The 21,844-nt window shown below is 47.2% G+C and overlaps 1 protein-coding gene across 3 annotated transcripts in view; it reads left to right on the forward strand.

Moving 5' to 3' along the window:
• The window catches only part of EMSY (EMSY transcriptional repressor, BRCA2 interacting), a 79,820-nt gene extending 59,799 nt beyond the window's left edge, over window positions 1–20,021 (forward strand). For all 3 annotated transcript variants that reach the window (XM_063951250.1, XM_063951249.1, XM_063951251.1), the window contains 4 exons: window positions 8,656–8,891; window positions 9,783–10,319; window positions 17,819–18,355; window positions 19,489–20,021. In XM_063951250.1, the coding sequence (XP_063807320.1) occupies window positions 8,656–8,891; window positions 9,783–10,319; window positions 17,819–18,355; window positions 19,489–19,680 (1,502 nt within the window). In that variant the 3' untranslated portion in view covers window positions 19,681–20,021. The remainder of the gene's footprint in view (window positions 1–8,655; window positions 8,892–9,782; window positions 10,320–17,818; window positions 18,356–19,488) is intronic.
• The last annotated feature ends 1,823 nt before the right edge of the window (window positions 20,022–21,844 follow it).

A 21,844-nucleotide genomic window follows, 5' to 3' on the forward strand; every position in this document is an offset into this window, starting at 1 on the left:
AGCTATGTCAAAGGTCCCCACCAGCACCTTATAAAGACTCCAGGGACTTTTACAAGAATTTGAAGCAGTTTCCAGCAAATTCGCATCCATCCCCACGCCAATATACAAGTGGACATCTACGCTAATGGTGGACTGGTAAATATAATTGCTCATCATAACAAAAGCCTGCCTGAGGATAATAGAGCTTAACAACTTAAGTGCAAAGCTTTCATAGGACCGGACTCTATAAATATTGGCCCTAGGAGCAGAGCTGTCAGATTACACACATTGTTTTTATGACAGTTTAAACTTTTTTTAAATTCATTTTATACATCCTTTATATCTATGGTGTATCAATAAAATAAATATTTACAGCTTATGTAATCAGTCCGCATATATATTTTTTAATATTGTCCAGCGCTGCTAAATTGTGTTTATATAGGTGAATGAAGTCTCTATTAACGCTCTGTTACAAATGGGACAAGGCACATGGCTTATCTACCCTCTCTAGTGATTATCTTTCCATGCTTGTGTGTAGGAGCGCCTTACGCAGCTTCTATGGGACTGCTGTGTGCGGTTGGCGATAAAAGCGAGGTCTGTGGATTGAGGAACCTGGGGTGTGTTCTGAGTCCATCTCAAAGTGTTCTTAGTTCAGTCCCTCCCCACAGCTAGTCCCTGTGATTTTTAATGCAGGACCTCTTACGATTTGGCCACGTGTGTGTGTGGACAGATTGCATTTTATCCTGTTGTGTAGCCGGTTGTACTGCACAGGAAAGGCACAGATAGATAAAGGGGTGCTGGTCCTTGTGCTATATGTGTGTACGGTGAATTTGCATGGACTGCGATCTAGGTGGACTTCGGTTACTACACCCTGATCACCTGACCCCATCGTGCGGCAGTTCTGTTGCGTTAAAAATGGTCACAGTCCGTAAATCTAGTATAAGCTACAGATTAAATAATGGCTAATGATCATTGCATCCGTTGCGGACAACTAGGTAAGTGGTGCTGTGCATTATCCATACAGGTCATAGCAACATATACTAAGAATCCACAGCACAAGAGGAGCGGCCCAGTGAAGTTATCTATATATACTGACCAACAGTATGTACTAAAATATATCCAGGGTATAGTGTTATGGCAGAAATATATATGTGTGTATATATGTGCGTGTGTGTATATAGATATTTATTTATTTTAGGGCTGATAACTGTATACTGATCAGGGACTATATTGTCCAGGTATAGGTGCTGGAAAACAGGGACCCTCATGTCTGAAAGGCAGCCATGGCTGTGTTATCCCTGTTACTTCTAGACTCAGCTGTGAGGGGCTGCTCTGTGTAGTGCCTCCTAGTGCTCATGCAAACTCACATTTTACCCCTTCATGTTCTGTTTCCATGAGTCATCGCCTCTGTTACGGTCACCGGTACTTAGGAGACACTCGCCAATAATTAGTCACATGGACTTCCAGCCAATTATAGGAGCTCAAGGGAGCCGCAGGCTCGTCATTGGCTTAGCACCACCAGCAGGGGCAGCATGTGACTAGGCCTCTTCTACTGCGCTCACCACAGGTTCTATTCCAACTCTATGGGTATCGTGGACACCCACGAGTGGGAATAGACCCTGTGGGTCAGCATTCCGACTGCCACCATTTTGAGCGATCGGGAGCCCAGCGTCGGCATGCTGACTGCCGGAATCCCGAGCGCCGGTAACATAACCGCATCCCATCATTTGCTATCCGCACCAAATCATGTTACACAAATACAAAGTGCCTTGTGAGGTATCTTCTGTTTTAGGCCTTTTTGAAAGGACATTGTGTACCAGTAATAAAAACAGATTAGTCCTATCCATGCCTCATGCCTCACTGATGAGCAATTTACTGTGTTTATAAATATAAAATAAGGTACAATTCCAATAACATTCTGTCCCTGTATCTAGTAAACTAGGGGGGTACAGTTATGGGTTAATGTTCTATTTGCCACATACAGAAATGATGCACCTCATGTATTGCTGGAAAGATCCCGACTTTATCAAACCTACGCAAGTAAACCATTTAATTGAATCCTTCCCCCGTTCCTGTACCAAAAAAACAACAAAAACTGGTTTTGTCGCGTTTCCCAGAATCCTCACAATTCAAGGAACAATAATCCCCAAATGCTGGTTCCAGACGGGCAGCGGGGGTTGGGGAGGCGGAGTAATCTACACTGAACTCCGAGTTCTCATGGCCTTCACTGGGCAGGTGGTGACGGTAGCGCAGTCCTCTCTGCTGACAGTCCCTCAGTAGTAACAGGAGTTTGCTTTTATCTGCTATTATCTTGGATCGTTAGGGATGTGGGGTTATAGTGAATATATATATATTTGGTAACGTAATTTCTCTATCGTCCTAAGTGGATGCTGGGGTTCCTGAAAGGACCATGGGGAATAGCGGCTCCGCAGGAGACAGGGCACAAAAGCAAAGCCTTTACAGGTCAGGTGGTGTGTACTGGCTCCTCCCCCCATGACCCCCCTCCAGTTAGATTTTTGTGCCCGGCCGAGAAGGGTGCAATTCTAGGTGGCTCTCATAAAGAGCTGCTTAGAGAGTTTAGCTTAGGTTTTTTATTTTACAGTGATTCCTGCTGGCAACAGGATCACTGCAACGAGGGACAGAGGGGAGAAGAAGTGAACTCACCTGCGTGCAGGATGGATTGGCTTCTTGGCTACTGGACATGAAGCTCCAGAGGGACGATCACAGGTACAGCCTGGATGGTCACCGGAGCCACGCCGCCGGCCCCCTCACAGATGCTGAAGCAAGAAGAGGTCCAGAATCGGCGGCTGAAGACTCCTGCAGTCTTCTTAAGGTAGCGCACAGCACTGCAGCTGTGCGCCATTTTCCTCTCAGCACACTTCACACGGCAGTCACTGAGGGTGCAGGGCGCTGGGGGGGGGCGCCCTGGGAGGCAAATGAAAACCTTTAAAAAGGCTAAAAATACCTCACATATAGCCCCAGAGGCTATATGGAGATATTTACCCCTGCCTAAATGTACTAAATAGCGGGAGACGAGCCCGCCGAAAAAGGGGCGGGGCCTATCTCCTCAGCACACGGCGCCATTTTCTGTCACAGCTCCGCTGGTCAGGAAGGCTCCCAGGTCTCTCCCCTGCACTGCACTACAGAAACAGGGTATAACAGAGAGGGGGGGCAGAATAAATGGCAATATATTAATATAAAAGCAGCTATAAGGGAGCACTTAATCATAAGGCTATCCCTGTCATATATAGCGCTTTTTGGTGTGTGCTGGCAGACTCTCCCTCTGTCTCCCCAAAGGGCTAGTGGGTCCTGTCTTCGTATAGAGCATTCCCTGTGTGTCTGCTGTGTGTCGGTACGTGTGTGTCGACATGTATGAGGACGTTATTGGTGTGGAGGCGGAGCAATTGCCAAATATGAGGATGTCACCTCCTAGGGGGTCGACACCAGAATGGATGCCTTTATTTGTGGAATTACGGGATAGCGTCAACTCGCTTAAGCAGTCGTTTGCCGACATGAGGCGGCCGGACACTCAATTAGTGTCTGTCCAGGCGCCTCAAACACCGTCAGGGGCTGTAAAACGTCCCTTGCCTCAGTCGGTCGACACAGACCCAGACACAGGCACTGATTCCGGTGGTGAAGGTGACGAATCAACCGTATTTTCCAGTAGGGCCACACGTTATATGATTTTGGCAATAAAGGAGATGTTACATTTAGCTGATACTACAGGTACCACTAAACAGGGTATTATGTGGGGTGTGAAAAAACTACCAGTAGTTTTTACCGAATCAGAAGAATTAAATGACGTGTGTGATGAAGCGTGGGGTGCCCCGATAAAAAACTGCTAATTTCAAAGAAGTTATTGGCTTTATACCCTTTCCCGCCAGAGGTTAGGGAGCGCTGGGAAACACCTCCTAGGGTGGACAAAGCGCTAACACGCTTATCAAAACAAGTGGCGTTACCCTCTCCTGAGACGGACGCACTTAAAGATCCATCAGATAGGAGGATGGAAAATATCCAAAAAGGTATATACACACATGCAGGTGTTATACTACGACCAGCTATTGCGACTGCCTGGATGTGCAGTGCTGGGGTAGTTTGGTCAGAGTCCCTGATCGAAAATATTGATACCCTGGACAGGGACAATATTTTACTGTCGTTAGAACAAATAAAGGATGCATTTCTTTATATGCGTGATGCACAGAGAGATATCTGCACACTGGCATCACGGGTAAGTGCTATGTCCATTTCGGCCAGAAGAGCTTTATGGACACGACAGTGGACAGGCGATGCGTAGAGGAGTTATTTGAGGTCGGTCTATCGGATTTGGTGGCCACGGCTACGGCCGGGAAATCCACCTTTCTACCTCAAGTCACTCCCCAACAGAAAAAGGCACCGACCTTTCAACCGCAGCCCTTTCGTTCCTTTAAAAATAAGAGAGCAAAGGGCTATTCATATCTGCCACGAGGCAGAGGACGAGGGAAGAGACAGCAACAGGCAGCTCCTTCCCAGGAACAGAAGCCCTCCCCGGCTTCTACAAAAGCCTCAGCATGACGCTGGGGCTTCGCAAGCGGACTCGGGGGCGGTAGGCGGTCGTCTCAAAAATTACAGCGCGCAGTGGGCTCACTCGCAGGTAAATCCCTGGATCCTGCAGATAATATCTCAGGGGTACAGGTTGAAATTAGAGACAGAGCCACCTCGCCGTTTCCTGAAGTCTGCTTTACCAACGTCCCCCTCAGAAAGGGAGACGGTTTTGGAAGCCATTCACAAGCTGTATTCTCAGCAGGTGATAGTCAAGGTACCTCTTCTACAACAAGGGAAGGGGTATTATTCCACTCTATTTGTGGTACCGAAGCCGGATGGCTCGGTAAGGCCTATTCTAAATCTGAAGTCCTTGAACCTATACATAAAGAAGTTCAAGTTCAAGATGGAGTCACTCAGAGCAGTGATAGCGAACCTGGAAGAAGGGGACTTTATGGTATCCTTGGACATCAAGGATGCGTATCTCCACGTTCCAATTACCCCTCACACCAGGGGTACCTCAGGTTCGTTGTACAAAACTGTCACTATCAGTTTCAGACGCTGCCGTTTGGTTTGTCCACGGCACCTCGGGTCTTTACAAAGGTAATGGCCGAGATAATATTTCTTCTTCGAAGAAAAGGCGTATTAATTATCCCATACTTGGACGATCTCCTAATAAGGGCAAGGTCCAGAGAACAGCTAGAGATGGGTTTAGCACTATCTCAAGAGGTGCTAAAGCAGCACGGATGGATTCTGAATATTCCAAAATCCCAATTAATGCCGACAACTCGTCTGCTGTTCCTGGGGATGATTCTGGACACAGTTCAGAAAAAGGTTTTTCTTCCCGAAGAAAAAGCCAAGGAGTTATCTGACCTGGTCAGGAACCTCCTAAAACCAGGAAAGGTGTCTGTACATCAATGCACAAGAGTCCTGGGAAAAAATGGTAGCTTCTTACGAAGCAATCCCTTTCGGCAGATTCCATGCAAAGGGATCTGTTGGACAAATGGTCAGGGTCGCATCTTCAGATGCACCTGCGGATAACCCTGTCGCCGAGGACAAGGGTATCCCTTCTGTGGTGGTTGCAGGAGGCTCATCTATTGGAGGGCCGCAGATTCGGCATGCAGGATTGGATCCTGGTGACCACGGATGCCAGCCTGAGAGGCTGGGGAGCAGTCACACAGGGAAGAAATTTCCAGGGAGTGTGGTCGAGCCTGAAAAAGTCTCTTCACATAAGCATTCTGGAACTAAGAGCAATCTACAATGCTCTAAGCCAGGCGGAACCTCTGCTTCAAGGAAGACCGGTGTTGATCCAGTCGGACAACATCACGGCAGTCGCCCATGTAAACAGACAGGGCGGCACAAGAAGCAGGAGGGCAATGGCAGAAGCTGCCAGGATCCTTCGCTGGGCGGAGAATCACGTGATAGCACTGTCAGCAGTATTCATCCCGGGCGTGGACAACTGGGAAGCAGACTTCCTCAGCAGACACGACCTTCACCCGGGAGAGTGGGGACTTCATCCAGAAGTTTTCCACATGCTATTAAACCGTTGGGTAAAACCAATGGTGGACATGATGGCGTCTCGCCTCAACAAAACACTGGACAGGTATTGCGCCAGGTCAAGAGATCCGCAGGCAATAGCTGTGGACGCGCTGGTAACACCTTGGGTGTACCAGTCGGTATATGTGTTTCCTCCTCTGCCTCTCATACCAAAGGTATTGAGGATTATACGGCAAAGAGGAGTAAGACTAGTGGCTCCGGATTGGCCAAGAAGGACTTGGTACCCGGAACTTCAAGAGATGGTCACGGACGATCCGTGGCCTCTACTTCTGAGAAGGGACCTGCTTCAGCAGGGTCCTTGTCTTTTTCAAGACTTACCGCGGCTGCGTTTGACGGCATGGCGTTGAATGCCAGATCCTAAAAGGAAAAGGCATTCCAGAAGAAGTCATTCCTACCTTGATAAAGGCAAGGAAGGAAGTCACCGCGAAGCATTATCGCCGTATTTGGCGAAAATATGTTGCGTGGTGCGAGCAGCGGAGTGCTCCGATGGAGGAATTTCAACTGGGTCGTTTTCCTACATTTCCTGCAATCAGGATTGTCTATGGGTCTCAAATTGGGATCTATTAAGGTTCAAATTTCGGCCCTATCAATATTCTTCCACAAAGAATTGGCCTCAGTCCCTGAGGTCCAGATTTTTATCAAAGGAGTACTGCATATACAGCCTCCTGTGGTGCCTAAGGTGGCACCGTGGGATCTAAATGTAGTTTTAGATTCCTCAAATCCAATTGGTTTGAACCACTAAAGAATGTGGATTTGAAATATCTCACATGGAAAGTGACTATGTTACTGGCCCTGGCTTCGGCCGGGAGAGTATCTGAACTGGCGGCTTTGTCTTATAAAAGCCCTTATTTAAATTTCCATTCGACATAGGGCAGAGCTGCGGACGCGTCCGCATTTTCTCCCTAAGGTGGTATCAGCGTTTCACCTGAACCAGCCTATTGTAGTGCCTGCGGCTACAGACGACTTGAAGGACTCCAAGTTGTTGGACGTTGTCAGAGCCTTAAAAATATACATTTAAAGGACGGCTGGAGTCAGAAAATCTGACTCGCTGTTTATACTGTATGCACCCAACAAGTTGGGTGCACCTGCTTCTAAGCAGTCGATTGCTCGTTGGTTTTGTAACAAAATTCAACTTGTACATTCTGTGGCAGGCCTGCCACAGCCTAAATCTGTTAAGGCCCATTCCGCAAGGAAGGTGGGCTCATCTTGGGCGGCTGCCCGAGGGGTCTCGGCATTACAACTCTGCCGAGCAGCTACGTGGTCAGGGGAGAACACGTTTGTAAATTTTTACAAATTTGATACCCTGGCAAAGGAGGACCTGGAGTTCTCTCATTCGGTGCTGCAGAGTCATCCGCACTCTCCCGCCCGTTTGGGAGCTTTGGTATAATCCCCATGGTCCTTTCAGGAACCCCAGCATCCACTTAGGACGATAGAGAAAATAAGAATTTACTTACCGATAATTCTATTTCTCGGAGTCCGTAGTGGATGCTGGGCGCCCATCCCAAGTGCGGATTATCTGCAATACTTGTACATAGTTATTGTTAACTAATTCGGGTTATTGTTTAGGAAGCCATCTTTCAGAGGCTCCTCTGTTATCATACTGTTAACTGGGTTTAGATCACAAGTTGTACGGTGTGATTGGTGTGGCTGGTATGAGTCTTACCCGGGATTCAAAATCCTCCCTTATTGTGTACGCTCGTCCGGGCACAGTACCTGGCTGGAGTCTGGAGGGGGGTCATGGGGGGAGGAGCCAGTACACACCACCTGACCTGTAAAGGCTTTGCTTTTGTGCCCTGTCTCCTGCGGAGCCGCTATTCCCCATGGTCCTTTCAGGAACCCCAGCATCCACTACGGACTCCGAGAAATAGAATTATCGGTAAGTAAATTCTTATTTAAATGATTTGGTTTTGCTTTCAGTGGTTTGGCAATATCCCTTTCCTTCCAGTAATCCATATAAGATCTTTGCATAATGAAAATCCCACCGTAATCCCCTGTGTAAGTGCGTTTTATGTGCAATCGCTCAGGCCTTCCCACTTCCAGTAACTTGTGTGACCGACCTCTCCCCGATCTCATGCCTGTGGTCGCATCTCACTCTTCCTAATTACTTCTGAGGTAAATGTGGGGACATAAAGGGATTTCTGGCTCGTTTTCACTGATAGCTAATAACATTTGGGGTTGGTGAATAATTTGAGGTAAATATTCTGCATTTACAGCTCTTAAATGGCAAACGTCATAGTCTGTGGGAAAATAAATGTGAATTGTACACTTTCTCCCAACGTAAATGTTGATTATCTTCTATTAACCATAAATAGTTTCCAGTGAATTTTCCAGCATGTCTGCATGGACATTGAGGTATACCGAAGACTTAGCCACAAGTCGCAGCCATTTTATTGTCTAGACCAATTTAGTTTCAGTTCACAAAATGGCTGCCACTTTGTGTGTAGGCTACATGTACATTTAATATGGATCATGTGAGGTTTCCCCCTCATTCATATGCTATTTTCTCCTCTGACCAAGAGACAGGTGGAACCTATCAACATGGCAGTTCAGCAGTATAGCAAAGTGACTCCTCTCATCTGTTTTGTACTGTCTCTCCTGTAGGTAAACCCAGGCCTGTGGCTTCCACCACCACCACCACAGTGAGTTCCGGGGACGTCCCCCTCACGTCCATCCTTCAGGTCACTCACCCGTCACAGCACCACCAGCTGCAGACCTCCCAGGCCTCGCGTACACTCCTCCAGCACGTCACGCAGTCACAGAGCGCAGCGCAGACGTCGGTGGTGGTAAAATCCATCCCCGCTTCCTCTAGCGGGGCCTTCACCCATATTATGCAGCAGGTATGTACTACAGATGGCGGCATACTCTATTGGTATTTCTTTTTCGTCCACTAGGGGTCACTGGAGTACTCTTGTGATATGGCCGGGGGGCCTGGCTGTGGTTGTATATGGTGATATCGTAAGATAAAGAAATGCGATAAATCTTTTCCAAAGTTGTAATTGTGCGTTGTGTTACCCATTTTGTGAATTTATTTTTATGATAAGCTAAGTGGTCTAGATCGATCAATACAAAAAGTACTCACATTTACTGGGATGAAAGAAGAAGATAGAATACATTGAGGAAGATGTGTTAATCCTTGGAGAGAAAGAAAGTGGACGGAGATAAAGTACCAGCCAATCAGCTCCTAACGGTCATATTTAAAACACAGCCTGTAACATGCATTGGCGTTTCTTTAATGTGTGCAATGTGCGCGGTGCACACGGGCCCCTGGATCCAGGGAGGGGGGGCCAACACCGCGCACACTGCACCCATTTAAATACTTACCTTACCGGACTCCAGCGGAGGGCGCAGCGCTCGCGGTGGAAATCGCAGCCAAAATGGCCGCCGCACATGTGCAGTAGCCAAATTGGTCTCCAGATTATGGCGGGTGCCATGTTTCCGGAGACCTGCGCATGCCGGAGTCTACAGCGCCGTGCAGAGGAGGGGGCCCACCCGGAGGTGCACGCGGGCCCACCTCCTCTGTTGAAATGCCGTAAAGGATATTTGTAATGTCATTGTGACTATAGAAAAAATATTTGTTCAAAGCTTATATGGATGGATAACATAGAACGGTCATTCGAGAAAACGCTGGTCAAACTGTAGGTGGCGCTGTATGTTATCATGTTTCCCCTCCCATTGCTTTCTCTATGATCCCTTGTAAGTCTCCGGCATCCTGTTCTTTTTTCCCCCAGGCACTAAGCAGCCACGCCGCCTTCAAGAGAACCGAGGAGAGCCTGACAGAGGAGGGGGAAGTGGAGGAGATGGATACGTTGGACCCTCAGACCGGGCTCTTCTACAGGTCTGCCCTGGCTCATAAGCAGCAGAAACAGATCCACTTGCACCAGGAGGGGACGCACCTACAGGTGAAGACGGTGCAGTCCCTGCAGACCAAGCAGAAGCAGATCATCCAGCTGCAGCCGGAGCAGATTCAGCACAAGCTCCAGCAGACGGCCCAGCTGTCCATCAGGCAGCAGAAACTCACGCCCCTGCAGCAGGAGCAGCTGCTGCACCAGCACACACACCGCCACATGCTGGTGAAAGAGAGGCCCATCCCGTCACTCGTCTCTCAGCCGCAACAGACTGTGGTGCAGGTTCTGGCGGTGAAAACCACCCAGCAGCTGCCTAAACTGCAGCAGGTCTCGGGGCAGCAGAAGATCTACATGCAGTCCCAGCTGTCCCAGACCCCGGTGCAGCTGCCGCTCACGTCCGATAAGCAGCCGACCACTCAGGTAAGCATTGCTGGGAACTTCCCAATATGTAGATGTTTATTCTTGCCTAGTGAAACGCGGGTCAGAGTCTGGCTATTCTGCACTGGCCGGGACCGCCCGCTAACCTACCTTATGCTAATGAGTATCCGCCTGCCTGTGCAGCACACCTGTGGATGGCCGGCCCACCCACTGTTTCTGTATCATGGCTTACACCCACCCCATGCTGAGTGCAAACAATCCTTTTTTGAAACGGGCGCCCCTCATCCGTCCGCAAGCTTTGAACAAGCACGGACGTTGGCTCACTTTCACTGCTCTACAAAAAGACCGATCCGTTTCATGTGTCAGCATAGTCGCCGGACAGAATTGGCAATGGCGTGATCAATCCCCGTCCTTGTGCGCTTACATAGTGCGGTCCATTCGCAGTCTGTTTGCCGCCTGTGGGACATGCGTAAATATCCCACTCCGAATCAGCACCGCAGTGTAGGTCCCAAACCATCCGTTATTAAAGTGCTCCTTAGAAATTGTGGGGGCTCGTTAACCTGGTAGGAGAGTGAATGTGGATTATCCAGTCCTTTATTTAGCTGCCGTAAATTACCTCTTGTTAATTGTTTCTCCAGGGTTCTCCAGATAGCCCCCGACGGCAGGCTGCAGTTAACAGGGATTGTTTTTTTGAGCTGCAGGGTTGAAAAGAAACCTTCAATAAATCCCAGATTCTACGGGTTACACCCATTAACATTTAATCATATTTTTTTACTATTATTTACAAACATTTTAATCCTAAAGAATTTCTGTACAGTTTTCAGACTTCTATTTTACATATATTTAATCTTTGTGTTTAAATGAAACGTGATACAAATACAGGGGGAATTCACTTAATATTGGGGAGTATTCATAAGAGGGGGAATTGAATTAGCCCTGATAATTTACCGGGTAAGAAAATGCCCGGGTCTATTCAAATAGAGCCCCTTTTTCTCACCTGTAAAGTCTCTTTACACAGCCAACATAATAGTTTATTATGCGGTTACTGTAGTCATCCCTAATGCAGCCAAATTTGTCCCTCCTGTAGCGCTGCAAGAAAATTATCTGGATTAAAATCTTTCCAATACTAGAAAGATAAGGGCGCTATCCAATTAGCCACGATATTTTCTTGTGGCTAGTGGATTCGCTCAGGGCTATCCAGTTAGCCCCGAAAAGCCAGCTCAAGCCCCTCTTATCGGGGGGGGGGGGGGGGGGGGCTGTTTCACCCCCCTCAGATAGGTGAAACAAAATCCCAGAGAACAGCAAACGTGGCTGTGACCACAAAACAATACGCTTCACCGGAACTCTGTTTTCACTGAAGTTTCCCCCCCCCCGGCATCCTAATAGGATTGCCCAAAGAATAAAAAATGTCGTCGAAGAATCGCTATACAATTCCGTTTTCACTCCCGATCATTTTTTGTTGCTAATTGAATGCTCCTTAAGTGCTTATTTAGTATCTATGCCACATTAGGTGTTTATGTATTATAAGTATTTCTCTGACGTCCTAGTGGATGCTGGGGACTCCGTAAGGACCATGGGGAATAGCGGCTCCGCAGAAGACTGGGCACAAAAGTAAAGCTTTAGAACTACCTGGTGTGCACTGGCTCCTCCCCCTATGACCCTCCTCCAAGCCTCAGTTAGATTTTTGTGCCCGAACGAGAAGGGTGCACACTAGGTGGCTCTCCTGAGCTGCTTAGTGAAAAGTTTAGTTTTAGGTTTTTTATGTTCAGTGAGACCTGCTGGCAACAGGCTTACTGCATCGAGGGACTAAGGGGAGAAGAAGCGAACTCACCTGCGTGCAGAGTGGATTGGGCTTCTTAGGCTACTGGACATTAGCTCCAGAGGGACCGATCACAGGCCCAGCCATGGATAGGTCCCAGAGCCGCGCCGCCGGCCCCCTTACAGAGCCAGAAGACAGAAGAGGTCCGGAAAATCGGCGGCAGAAGACGTCCTGTCTTCAACAAGGTAGCGCACAGCACTGCAGCTGTGCGCCATTGCTCTCGGCACACTTCACACTCCGGTCACTGAGGGTGCAGGGCGCTGGGGGGGGGGGCGCCCTGAGACGCAATAAAAACACCTTGGATGGCAAAAAATGCATCACATATAGCTCCTGGGCTATATGGATGAATTTAACCCCTGCCAGAATACACAGAAAAACGGGAGATAAGGCCGTCGAGAAGGGGCGGAGCCTATCTCCTCAGCACACTGGCGCCATTTTCCCTCACAGCTCCGTTGGAGGGAAGCTCCCTGGCTCTCCCCTGCAGTCACTACACTACAGAAAGGGTTAAAAAAGAGAGGGGGGCACTAATTACGCGCAGTATTAAAAATACAGCAGCTATAAGGGGAAAAACACTTATATAAGGTTATCCCTGTATATATATATATAGCGCTCTGGTGTGTGCTGGCAAACTCTCCCTCTGTCTCCCCAAAGGGCTAGTGGGGTCCTGTCCTCTATCAGAGCATTCCCTGTGTGTGTGCTGTGTGTCGGTACGTTTGTGTCGACATGTATGAGGAGAAAAATGATGTGGAGACTGAGCAGATTGCCTGTAATAGTGATGTCACCCCCTAGGGGGTCGACACCTGAGTGGATGAACTGTTTAAAGGAATTACGTGACAGTGTCAGCTCTGTATAAAAGACAGTGGTTGACATGAGACAGCCGGCTACTCAGCTTGTGCCTGTCAAGACGTCTCATAGGCCGTCAGGGGCTCTAAAGCGCCCGTTACCTCAGATGGCAGATATAGACACCGACACGGATACTGACTCCAGTGTCGACGGTGAAGAGACAAATGTGACTTCCAGTAGGGCCACACGTTACATGATTGAGGCAATGAAAAATGTTTTACACATTTCTGATAATACGAGTACAGGTTGAGTATCCCATATCCAAATATCCGAAATACGGAATATTCCGAAATACGGACTTTTTTGAGCGAGAGTGAGATAGTGAAACTTTTGTTTTCTGATGGCTCAATGTACACAAACTTTGTTTAATACACACAGTTATTAAAAATATTGTATTAAATGACCTTCAGGCTGTGTGTATAAGGTGTATATGAAACATAAATGAATTGTGTGAATGTAGACACACTTTGTTTAATGCACAAAGTTATAAAAAATATTGGCTAAAATTACCTTCAGGCTGTGTGTATAGGGTGTATATAAAACATAAATGCATTCTGTGCTTAGACTTAGGTCCCATCACCATGATATCTCATTATGGTATGCAATTATTCCAAAATACGGAAAAATCCCATATCCAAAATACCTCTGGTCCCAAGCATTTTGGATAAGGGATACTCAACCTGTACCACCAAAAAGGGGTATTATGTTCGGTGAGGAAAAACTACCTGTAGTTTTCCTGAATCTGAGAAATTAAATGAGGTGTGTGATGATGCGTGGGTTTCCCCCGATAACAACTGATAATTTCTAAAATGTTATTGGCATTATATCCTTTCCCGCCAGAGGTTAGGGTGCGTTGGGAAACACCACCTAGGGTGGATAAAGTGCTCACACGCTTGTAAGGGCTCTACCCTCTCCTGAGATGGCCGCCCTTAAGGATCCTGCTGATAGAAAGCAGGAGGGTATCCTAAAATGTATTTACACACATACTGGTGTTATACTGCGACCAGCAATCGCCTCAGCCTGGATGTGCAGTGCTGGGTTGGCGTGGTCGGATTCCCTGACTGAAAATATTGATACCCTAGATAGGGACAGTATATTTTTGCCTATAGAGCATTTAAAAGATGCATTTCTATATATGCGTGATGCACAGCGGAATATTTGCTGACTGGCATCAAGTCTAAGTGCGTTGTCCATTTCTACCAGTAGAGGGTTATGGACACAACAGTGGTCAGGTGATGCGGATTTCAAACGGCATTTGGAAGTATTGCCTTATTAAGGGGAGGAGTTATTTGGGGTCGGTCTTTCAGACCTGGTGGCCACGGCAACAGCTGGGAAATCCACGTTTGTACCCCAGGTCGCCTCTCAACATAAGAAGACGCCGTATTATCAGGCGCAGTCTTTTCGTGGGCAAGCGGGCAAAAGGTTCCTCATTTCTGCCCCGTGACAGAGGGAGAGGAAAAAGGCTGCAGAAATCAGCCAGTTCCCAGGAACAGAAGCCCTCTCCCGCCTCTGCCAATTCCTCAGTATGACGCTGGGGCTTTACAAGCAGAATCAGGCACGGTGGGGGCCCGTCTCAATGAATTTCAGCGCGCAGTGGGCTCACTCGCAAGTAGACCCCTGGATCCTTCAGGTGATATCTCGGGTACAAATTGGAATTCGAGACGTCTCCCCCTCGCCGTTTCCTAAAGTCGGCTTTACCGATGTCTCCTTCTGACAGGGAGGCAGTTTTGGAAGCCATTCACAAGCTGTATTCCCAGCAGGTGATAATCAAGGTACCCCTCCTGCAACAGGGAACGGGGTATTATTCCACACTGTTGTGGTACCGAAGCCGGACGGCTCGGTGAGACCGATTCTAAATCTAAAATCTTGAACACTTACATACGGAGGTTCAAATTCAAGATTGAGTCACTCAGAGCAGTGATTGCGAACCTGGAAGAAGGGGACTACAGGATGTCTCTGGACATCAAGGATGCTTACCTTCATGTCCCAATTTACCCTTCTCACCAAGGGTACCTCAGGTTTATGGTACAGAACTGTCACTATCCGTTTCAGACGCTGCCGTATGGATGGTCCACGGCACCCCGGGTCTTTACCAAGGTAATGGCCGAAATGATGATACTCCTTCGAAGGAAGGGAATTTTAGTTATCCCTTGGACGATTCCCTGATAAGGGTAAGATCCAGGGAACAGTTGGAGGTCGGTGTAGCACTATCTCAGGTAGTGTTGCGGCAGCACGATTGGATTCTCAATATTCCAAAATCGCAGCTGATTCCGACGACTCGTCGTCTGTTCCTAGGGATGATCCTGGACACAGTCCAGAAAAAGGTGTTTCTCCCGGAGGAGAAAGTCAGGGAGTTATCCGAGCTAGTCGAGAACCTCCTATAACCGAGCCAAGTCTCAGTACATCAATGAAAGGGTTCTGGGAAAAATGGTGGCTTCCTACGAAGCAATCCCATTCGGCAGATTCCACGCAAGAACTTTCCAGTGGGACCTGCTGGACAAATGGTCCGGGTCGCATCTTCAGATGCATCAGCGGATAACCCTGTCACCAAGCACAAGTGTGTCTCTTCTGTGGTGGTTGCAGAGTGCTCATCTTCTAGAGGGCCGCAGATTCGACATTCAGGACTGGGTCCTGGTGACCACGGATGCCAGCCTGCGAGGCTGGGGAGCAGTCACACAGGGAAGGAATTTCCAGAGCTTATGGTCAAGCCTGGAGACATCACTTCACATAAATATCCTGAAGCTAAGGGCCATTTACAATGCTCTAAGCTCAGCAAGACCTCTGCTTCAAGGTCACCCGGAGTTGATCCATTCGGACAACATCACGGCAGTCACCCACGTAAACAGACAGGGTGACACAAGAAGCAGGAGGGCAATGGCAGTAGCTGCAAGGATTCTTCGCTGGGCGGAAAATCATGTGATAGCACTGTCAGCAAGTGGGGACTTCACCCAGAAGTCTTCCACGTGTTTATAAAACTCGACAAGTATTGCGCCGGGTCAAGGGACCCTCCGGCAATAGCTGTAGACGCTCTGGTAACACAGTGGGTGTACCAGTCAGTGTATGTGTTCCCTCCTCTGCCTCTCATACCCAAGGTACTGAGAATTATAAGATGGAGAGGAGTAAGCACTATATTCGGGCTCCGGATTGGCCAAGAAGGACTTGGTAACCGGAACTTCAAGAGATGCTCACGGAGGATCCGTGGCCTCTACCTCTAAGAAGGGACCTGCTCCAGCAAGGACCCTGTCTGTTCCAAGACTTACCGCGACTGCGTTTGACGGCATGGCGGTTGAACGCCGGATCCTGAAGGAGAAAGGCATTCCGGATGAAGTCATTCCTATCCTGATCAAAGCCAGGAAAGATATAACCGCAAAACATTATCACCGCATTTGGCAAAAATATGTTGCGTGGTGCGAGGCCAGTAAGGCCCCGACGGAGGAATTTTCAACTAGGTCGATTCCTACATTTCCTGCAAACAGGAGTGTCTATGGGCCTGAAATGGGGGTCCATTAAGGTTCAAATTTCGGCCCTGTCAATTTTCTTCCAGAAAGAACTAGCTTCAGTCCCTGAAGTTCAGACGTTTGTGAAAGGGGTACTGTATATACAGCCTCCTTTTGTGCCTCCAGTGGCACCTTGGGATCTAAATGTAGTTTTTGGGTTCCAAAAGTCACATTGGTTTGAACCACTTAAATATGTGGAGTTAAAATATCTCACATGGAAAGTGGTCATGCTGTTGGCCCTGGCCTGGGCCAGGTGCGTGTCAGAATTGGCGGCTTTATCCTGTAAAAGCCCTCATCTGATTTTCCATTCGGACAGGGCGGAATTGAGGACTTGTCCTCAGTTTCTCCCTAAGGTGGTTTTCAGCGTTTCACCTGAATCAACCTATTGTGGTGCCTGCGGCTACTAGGGACTTGGAGGACTCCAAGTTGCTAGACGTTGTCAGGGCCCTGGAAATATAGGTTTCCAGGACGGCTGGAGTCAGAAAATCTGACTCGTTGTTTATTCTGTATGCACCCAACAAGCTGGGTGCTCCTGCTTCTAAGCAGACTATTGCTCGTTGGATTTGTAGTACAATTCAGCTTGCACATTCTGTGGCAGGCCTGCCACAGCCAAAATATGTAAATGCCCATTCCACGAGGAAGGTGGGCTCATCTTGGGCGGCTGCCCGAGGGGTCTCGGCTTTACAACTTTGCCGAGCAGCTACTTGGTCAGGAGCAAATACGTTTGTAAAATTCTACAAATTTGATACCCTGGCTGAGGAGGACCTGGAGTTCTCTCATTTGGTGCTGCAGAGTCATCCGCACTCTCCCGCCCGTTTGGGAGCTTTGGTATAATCCCCATGGTCCTTACGGAGTCCCCAGCATCCACTAGGACGTCAGAGAAAATAAGAATTTACTTACCGATAATTCTATTTCTCGTAGTCCGTAGTGGATGCTGGGCGCCCATCCCAAGTGCGGATTGTCTGCAATACTGGTACATAGTTATTGTTACCAAAAAAATCGGGTTATTGCTGTAGTGAGCCATCTTTTCTAGAGGCTCCTCTGTTATCATGCTGTTAACTGGGTTCAGATCACAGGTTGTACAGTGTGATTGGTGTGGCTGGTATGAGTCTTACCCGGGATTCAAAATCCTTCCTTATTGTGTACGCTCGTCCGGGCACAGTATCCTAACTGAGGCTTGGAGGAGGGTCATAGGGGGAGGAGCCAGTGCACACCAGGTAGTTCTAAAGCTTTACTTTTGTGCCCAGTCTCCTGCGGAGCCGCTATTCCCCATGGTCCTTACGGAGTCCCCAGCATCCACTACGGACTACGAGAAATAGAATTATCGGTAAGTAAATTCTTATTTTCTATTCTTTTTTTTTTTTTTTTTTTTTACCCATCAGTTGACACAGCCAATCGTATCACAGGGATCGGCTGTTACGAAGATCACTTTTGAAGGACATCAGCCCCCCACTGTTTCTAAGGCAACGGTTAGCGAATGTCTTCCGAAGCTCACCCCTGCGGTGTCCAGCATCCTCCCAGCTGTCTCGATGGCAGAGAAGGCCTCCGTAGCAGACATACTGAAGATGTCCATGATGCAGGCCGATATAGAGCCGGACGTGGAGCCCATGATTGTGGACCCTCCGTGTAAAGTGACTCCCATCATTAAACCTATGCCAGTGTTAACGGAGGCAGCTATTCTTCCCCAGGTGCAAAGGCTATCCGCGCCAAGTACAGTGACTGCCACAGTGCCGCCCCCACCTAAATGTTTCCCAGCCCCCATAATTACAGCAACCACGTCCACAGCACTCCCTGTGCCTCTGCCACCACCGCCCCCGCTAACGAGGAAGGTCGATGTCCCAGTCGCCAGTCAGATCATACAGATCCAGAACATGCCACAGAAGAGGGCAGAAGAGATGCCTTCCGAAATTATTATACAGGTAAGGCCACGGGGGCTCTGTTGCCCACAGCAAACACACGGGGCCTGCGCAGGGGTAGGGGCTGGAATTGGGAAAATAAAAATGAATGGTTTCCATTGATTAAAAAAATAAGTTGAGGAAACAAAAAAGTTTTTAAAGTATCAAGAGTTAGATCAGTAAATGGGATCTTTCAAGCACATGGTTTTAGAACTAACGGTGTCATTTCGCCAACACAATTAATAATGGGGGGCCAAGGCATCATAAAAAGAATTTTTGAGATTACCCCCTCTACTTGGCTCCACTCCCAATGTTTTAGTGCAGAGAATCAGAGGTTCCAGGATCTATTGGTCCTTGGCCCCTTTTCCATATAAACTGACTTTGAGATGTCTCTGCTCTGGCCACTGAAGACCCACAGCCCTGCCCTTCCTTGGAATCTTTCCGTTGGGTGGAACTAGGTTTGCCCATAAAACGTTGTATTCCTCCTGGCATTGTGGATCTCTCCTGTGGTGAGAGAGTTTAAGTGTTGTATAGACGAAGCCTGACTGAACTTTCAAAAGTGCCTTGCCTCAATGATGGCCTCAACCCCATCACCAAGACTGTCGTCGTCGTCCCCCCCCTCTTTTGGCCTCAGAGCAAAGGTTGAGGGGGATATTAAATTACAGTCTGAGGTTTCGACAGGGCAGAAAGATAGCACTTTCCGGCGGTAATCAGAACTTTCTGACACTTCAATATTCAGTTGAAGTACCGTTTTTTCCGCCCTATCAGAAATTCCGACAAGTCGAAAAACACATGGATGAGTGGAATCTCTGCTCATCCATGTGTTTTTGAACCCAACGCGGTCGAAAATGGTCCGTTTTCGCCCATAAGAGAAATGAATGGTCAGAATGGGAGGGGAAACGCGCGGAAACGGTCCGCTCTTGAATACTGAAGTGTCGGATCCTCTCCGTCGGATCGGACTGTGATTGAATATACCCCTTAATGATAAAACATCCCCTTTAATTCCATTTGCCAGTAAACGTTATACAAGCCGGTTCAACAAGGGAAAGAAGAAGTTGACCGCAGCAGGAACATAGAAATGTGTAGCGTGAGCGTTTTAAAGCTGTGTGCTCCCATCACGTGTACATAGTCACACTGTCTTCCTTCAACCTTTACAGACCATACCTCAGTACACCATACCGTCTCACGCCAGCTCCAATGTGCTGGTGGAACCCAGTGGACTTCTGGAGATGAATAATTTCACCAGCCAGCGGCTCGGAGATGAGGATACGGTCATTATCCATGACGGGGACATGAGTGCAGACGAGAGGACACAGTGTAAACCTCCGCTCAATATTGAGCACGTGTAGCGGCCATGTAAGCAGGACGAGGCCTGTCCGTGGCAGCGAGGACATCGTTATGTGGGACCGCTGGCTAGATTTGGGATAATGAGTCTGGAAGCATGGACAGAAGCAAAGCCAAAGAGTTGGAAAGTCTTTTGCCCTCTGCGGTGCCATTGTGTGGCACTGTTCTATTTTATAGTCAAGTGAAGGACAAAAAATACCCTTCGTGAGCACAGTATTTTATTTTATTTTTCCCTGTGGAGGAAAGATTTGGCCACAACATTGGTCCCATACTGTCCCCAGGGACAATTTTTGGATCTGCACTTTAAAAAACAAAACTAAAAAAAAAAACTCCCCTCTAAAATGAATTTGGAATTACTTAATTTTATTGTTTATGTGCAAAAGTTAAAGACAATTTTTTATTTTTATGTTTTTGTTCATTTCAAAAGCTGAATAATTCGTGTGACGCTTGTTAATAGAGTGTATAGTCTCCACTTAGCAGCCTGGGAAGATAGGTGGTCTGTCATTTGATTGCATCATGTTTGACTTTCAGTTGATTGTCTGTTTGCGGAAGGAGGAAAGAGAATTAAGTGCAGTTATTGCTAGCTCCCCCGGGTCTTCCCTTTTTTTATTTTTATTTTTTTAAATTTCCCGATCGCCTCTGCGTCGTGGAAGCCGTCACTGTGAGAGCTGAGCGAGGAGTGGCGAGACCGCCGCTTACCAATAGAGGGAGTGACACGAGACATGCAAGTGGGCAGAAATCCAAAATAATTGTACTAAATTATTACTTGTGGAATATATTTCGAAATGTGCAGATCAGAATTTTAACGATGTCCATTTGTTCTGTTTAGTTCCTCAGCTTGGTCCTACAAGCGCACATTTTATACTCCCGCATATAAATCGTAAGCTGTAGATTGTATTTCTTGAACAGATGACATGACACCTTACCGGTCAGATAGGAGTCCCGTTTCTTCTTTCATTTGGCTGATCAGAGCGAACATCACATGAGTGTATGATTAGCTTACATCAGAGTTGTGACTGACCGCGGCTAGTAGAGTAGGTTGCTACTGGCAACACACAGCTTGCTTAGTAACACTTATTTATACGGCGCCAGCACATTCCATTGTGCTTTACAATTGGGAACAAAACCGTAATATATATATATATATATAAACCAATTGCGCTCAGTACATAGCCTTAAGAATAAATTGTATTCAAATTCTTTATTCCATATAGGGTTCAGAGCATTTTCTCCACGGTATGGATTGTTTTGTAGAGCTTCACACCAAAAGATCACCCGAAAATTGGCCAAAGGCCAAAATTAGTTGAGATGCCAAATGAGCTTTTTATTAAAAGACTCATGGACAGTTAAAATAACATCTCAATACAGTCCAGGAAATCCGTCAGTTACAACAGTTGGAACAATCGCCTTCACTTTTTACAGGTGTGAGCTCAAAAGATGTGGTGGTAAACTGAACAGAAGACCGTAACCGATTTGACCAACGCGTTTCGTCAAGATGACTTCTTCAGGGGTTAATGAATGGTATCACAAAAAGGACAAGCTTCACGAATAGCCATATTCCATAAATATATAAATTCAAAATTTGTTTGAGTCAGTCCAAAATTGATTAAAGGGCGATGACACCCAATAAATTAGAACTTTTTCTTATGAGTATTCAACTCTTTATGTTGAACCTGTTTGTAGTTTCTGTATGGAAATTTTTGTGGGCGGGGTCCTTATATTGAGCCTGCAGCCTCCAGAACAGTTCCACACAGCAACCAGGTTCAGAATTGATTAAACCCTGAAGAAGTAATCTTGACGAAACGCGTTGTTCAAATCAGTAACTGTCTTCTGTTCAGTTTACCACCACATCTTTTAAGCTCACACTTGTAAAGGTGAAGGTGATTGTTCCAACTGTTGTAACTGATGGATTTCCTGGACTGTATTGAGATATTATTTTAACTGTACATGAGTCTTTTAATAAAAAGCTCATTTGGTATCTCAACCAATTATGGCTTTTGGCCATTTTTCGGGTGATCTTTTGGTGTGAGGGGTATATTCACAGGTCTACAAAACAATCCATACCGTGGAGAAAATGCTCTGAACCCTATATGGAATAAAGAATTTGAATACAATTTATTCTTAAGGCTATGTACTGAGCGTAATTGGTTTTTGTTTGTAAATTTGGTT

The sequence above is a fragment of the Pseudophryne corroboree genome, chromosome 2, assembly GCF_028390025.1.
Source record: "Pseudophryne corroboree isolate aPseCor3 chromosome 2, aPseCor3.hap2, whole genome shotgun sequence".
Taxonomy (NCBI): domain Eukaryota; kingdom Metazoa; phylum Chordata; class Amphibia; order Anura; family Myobatrachidae; genus Pseudophryne; species Pseudophryne corroboree.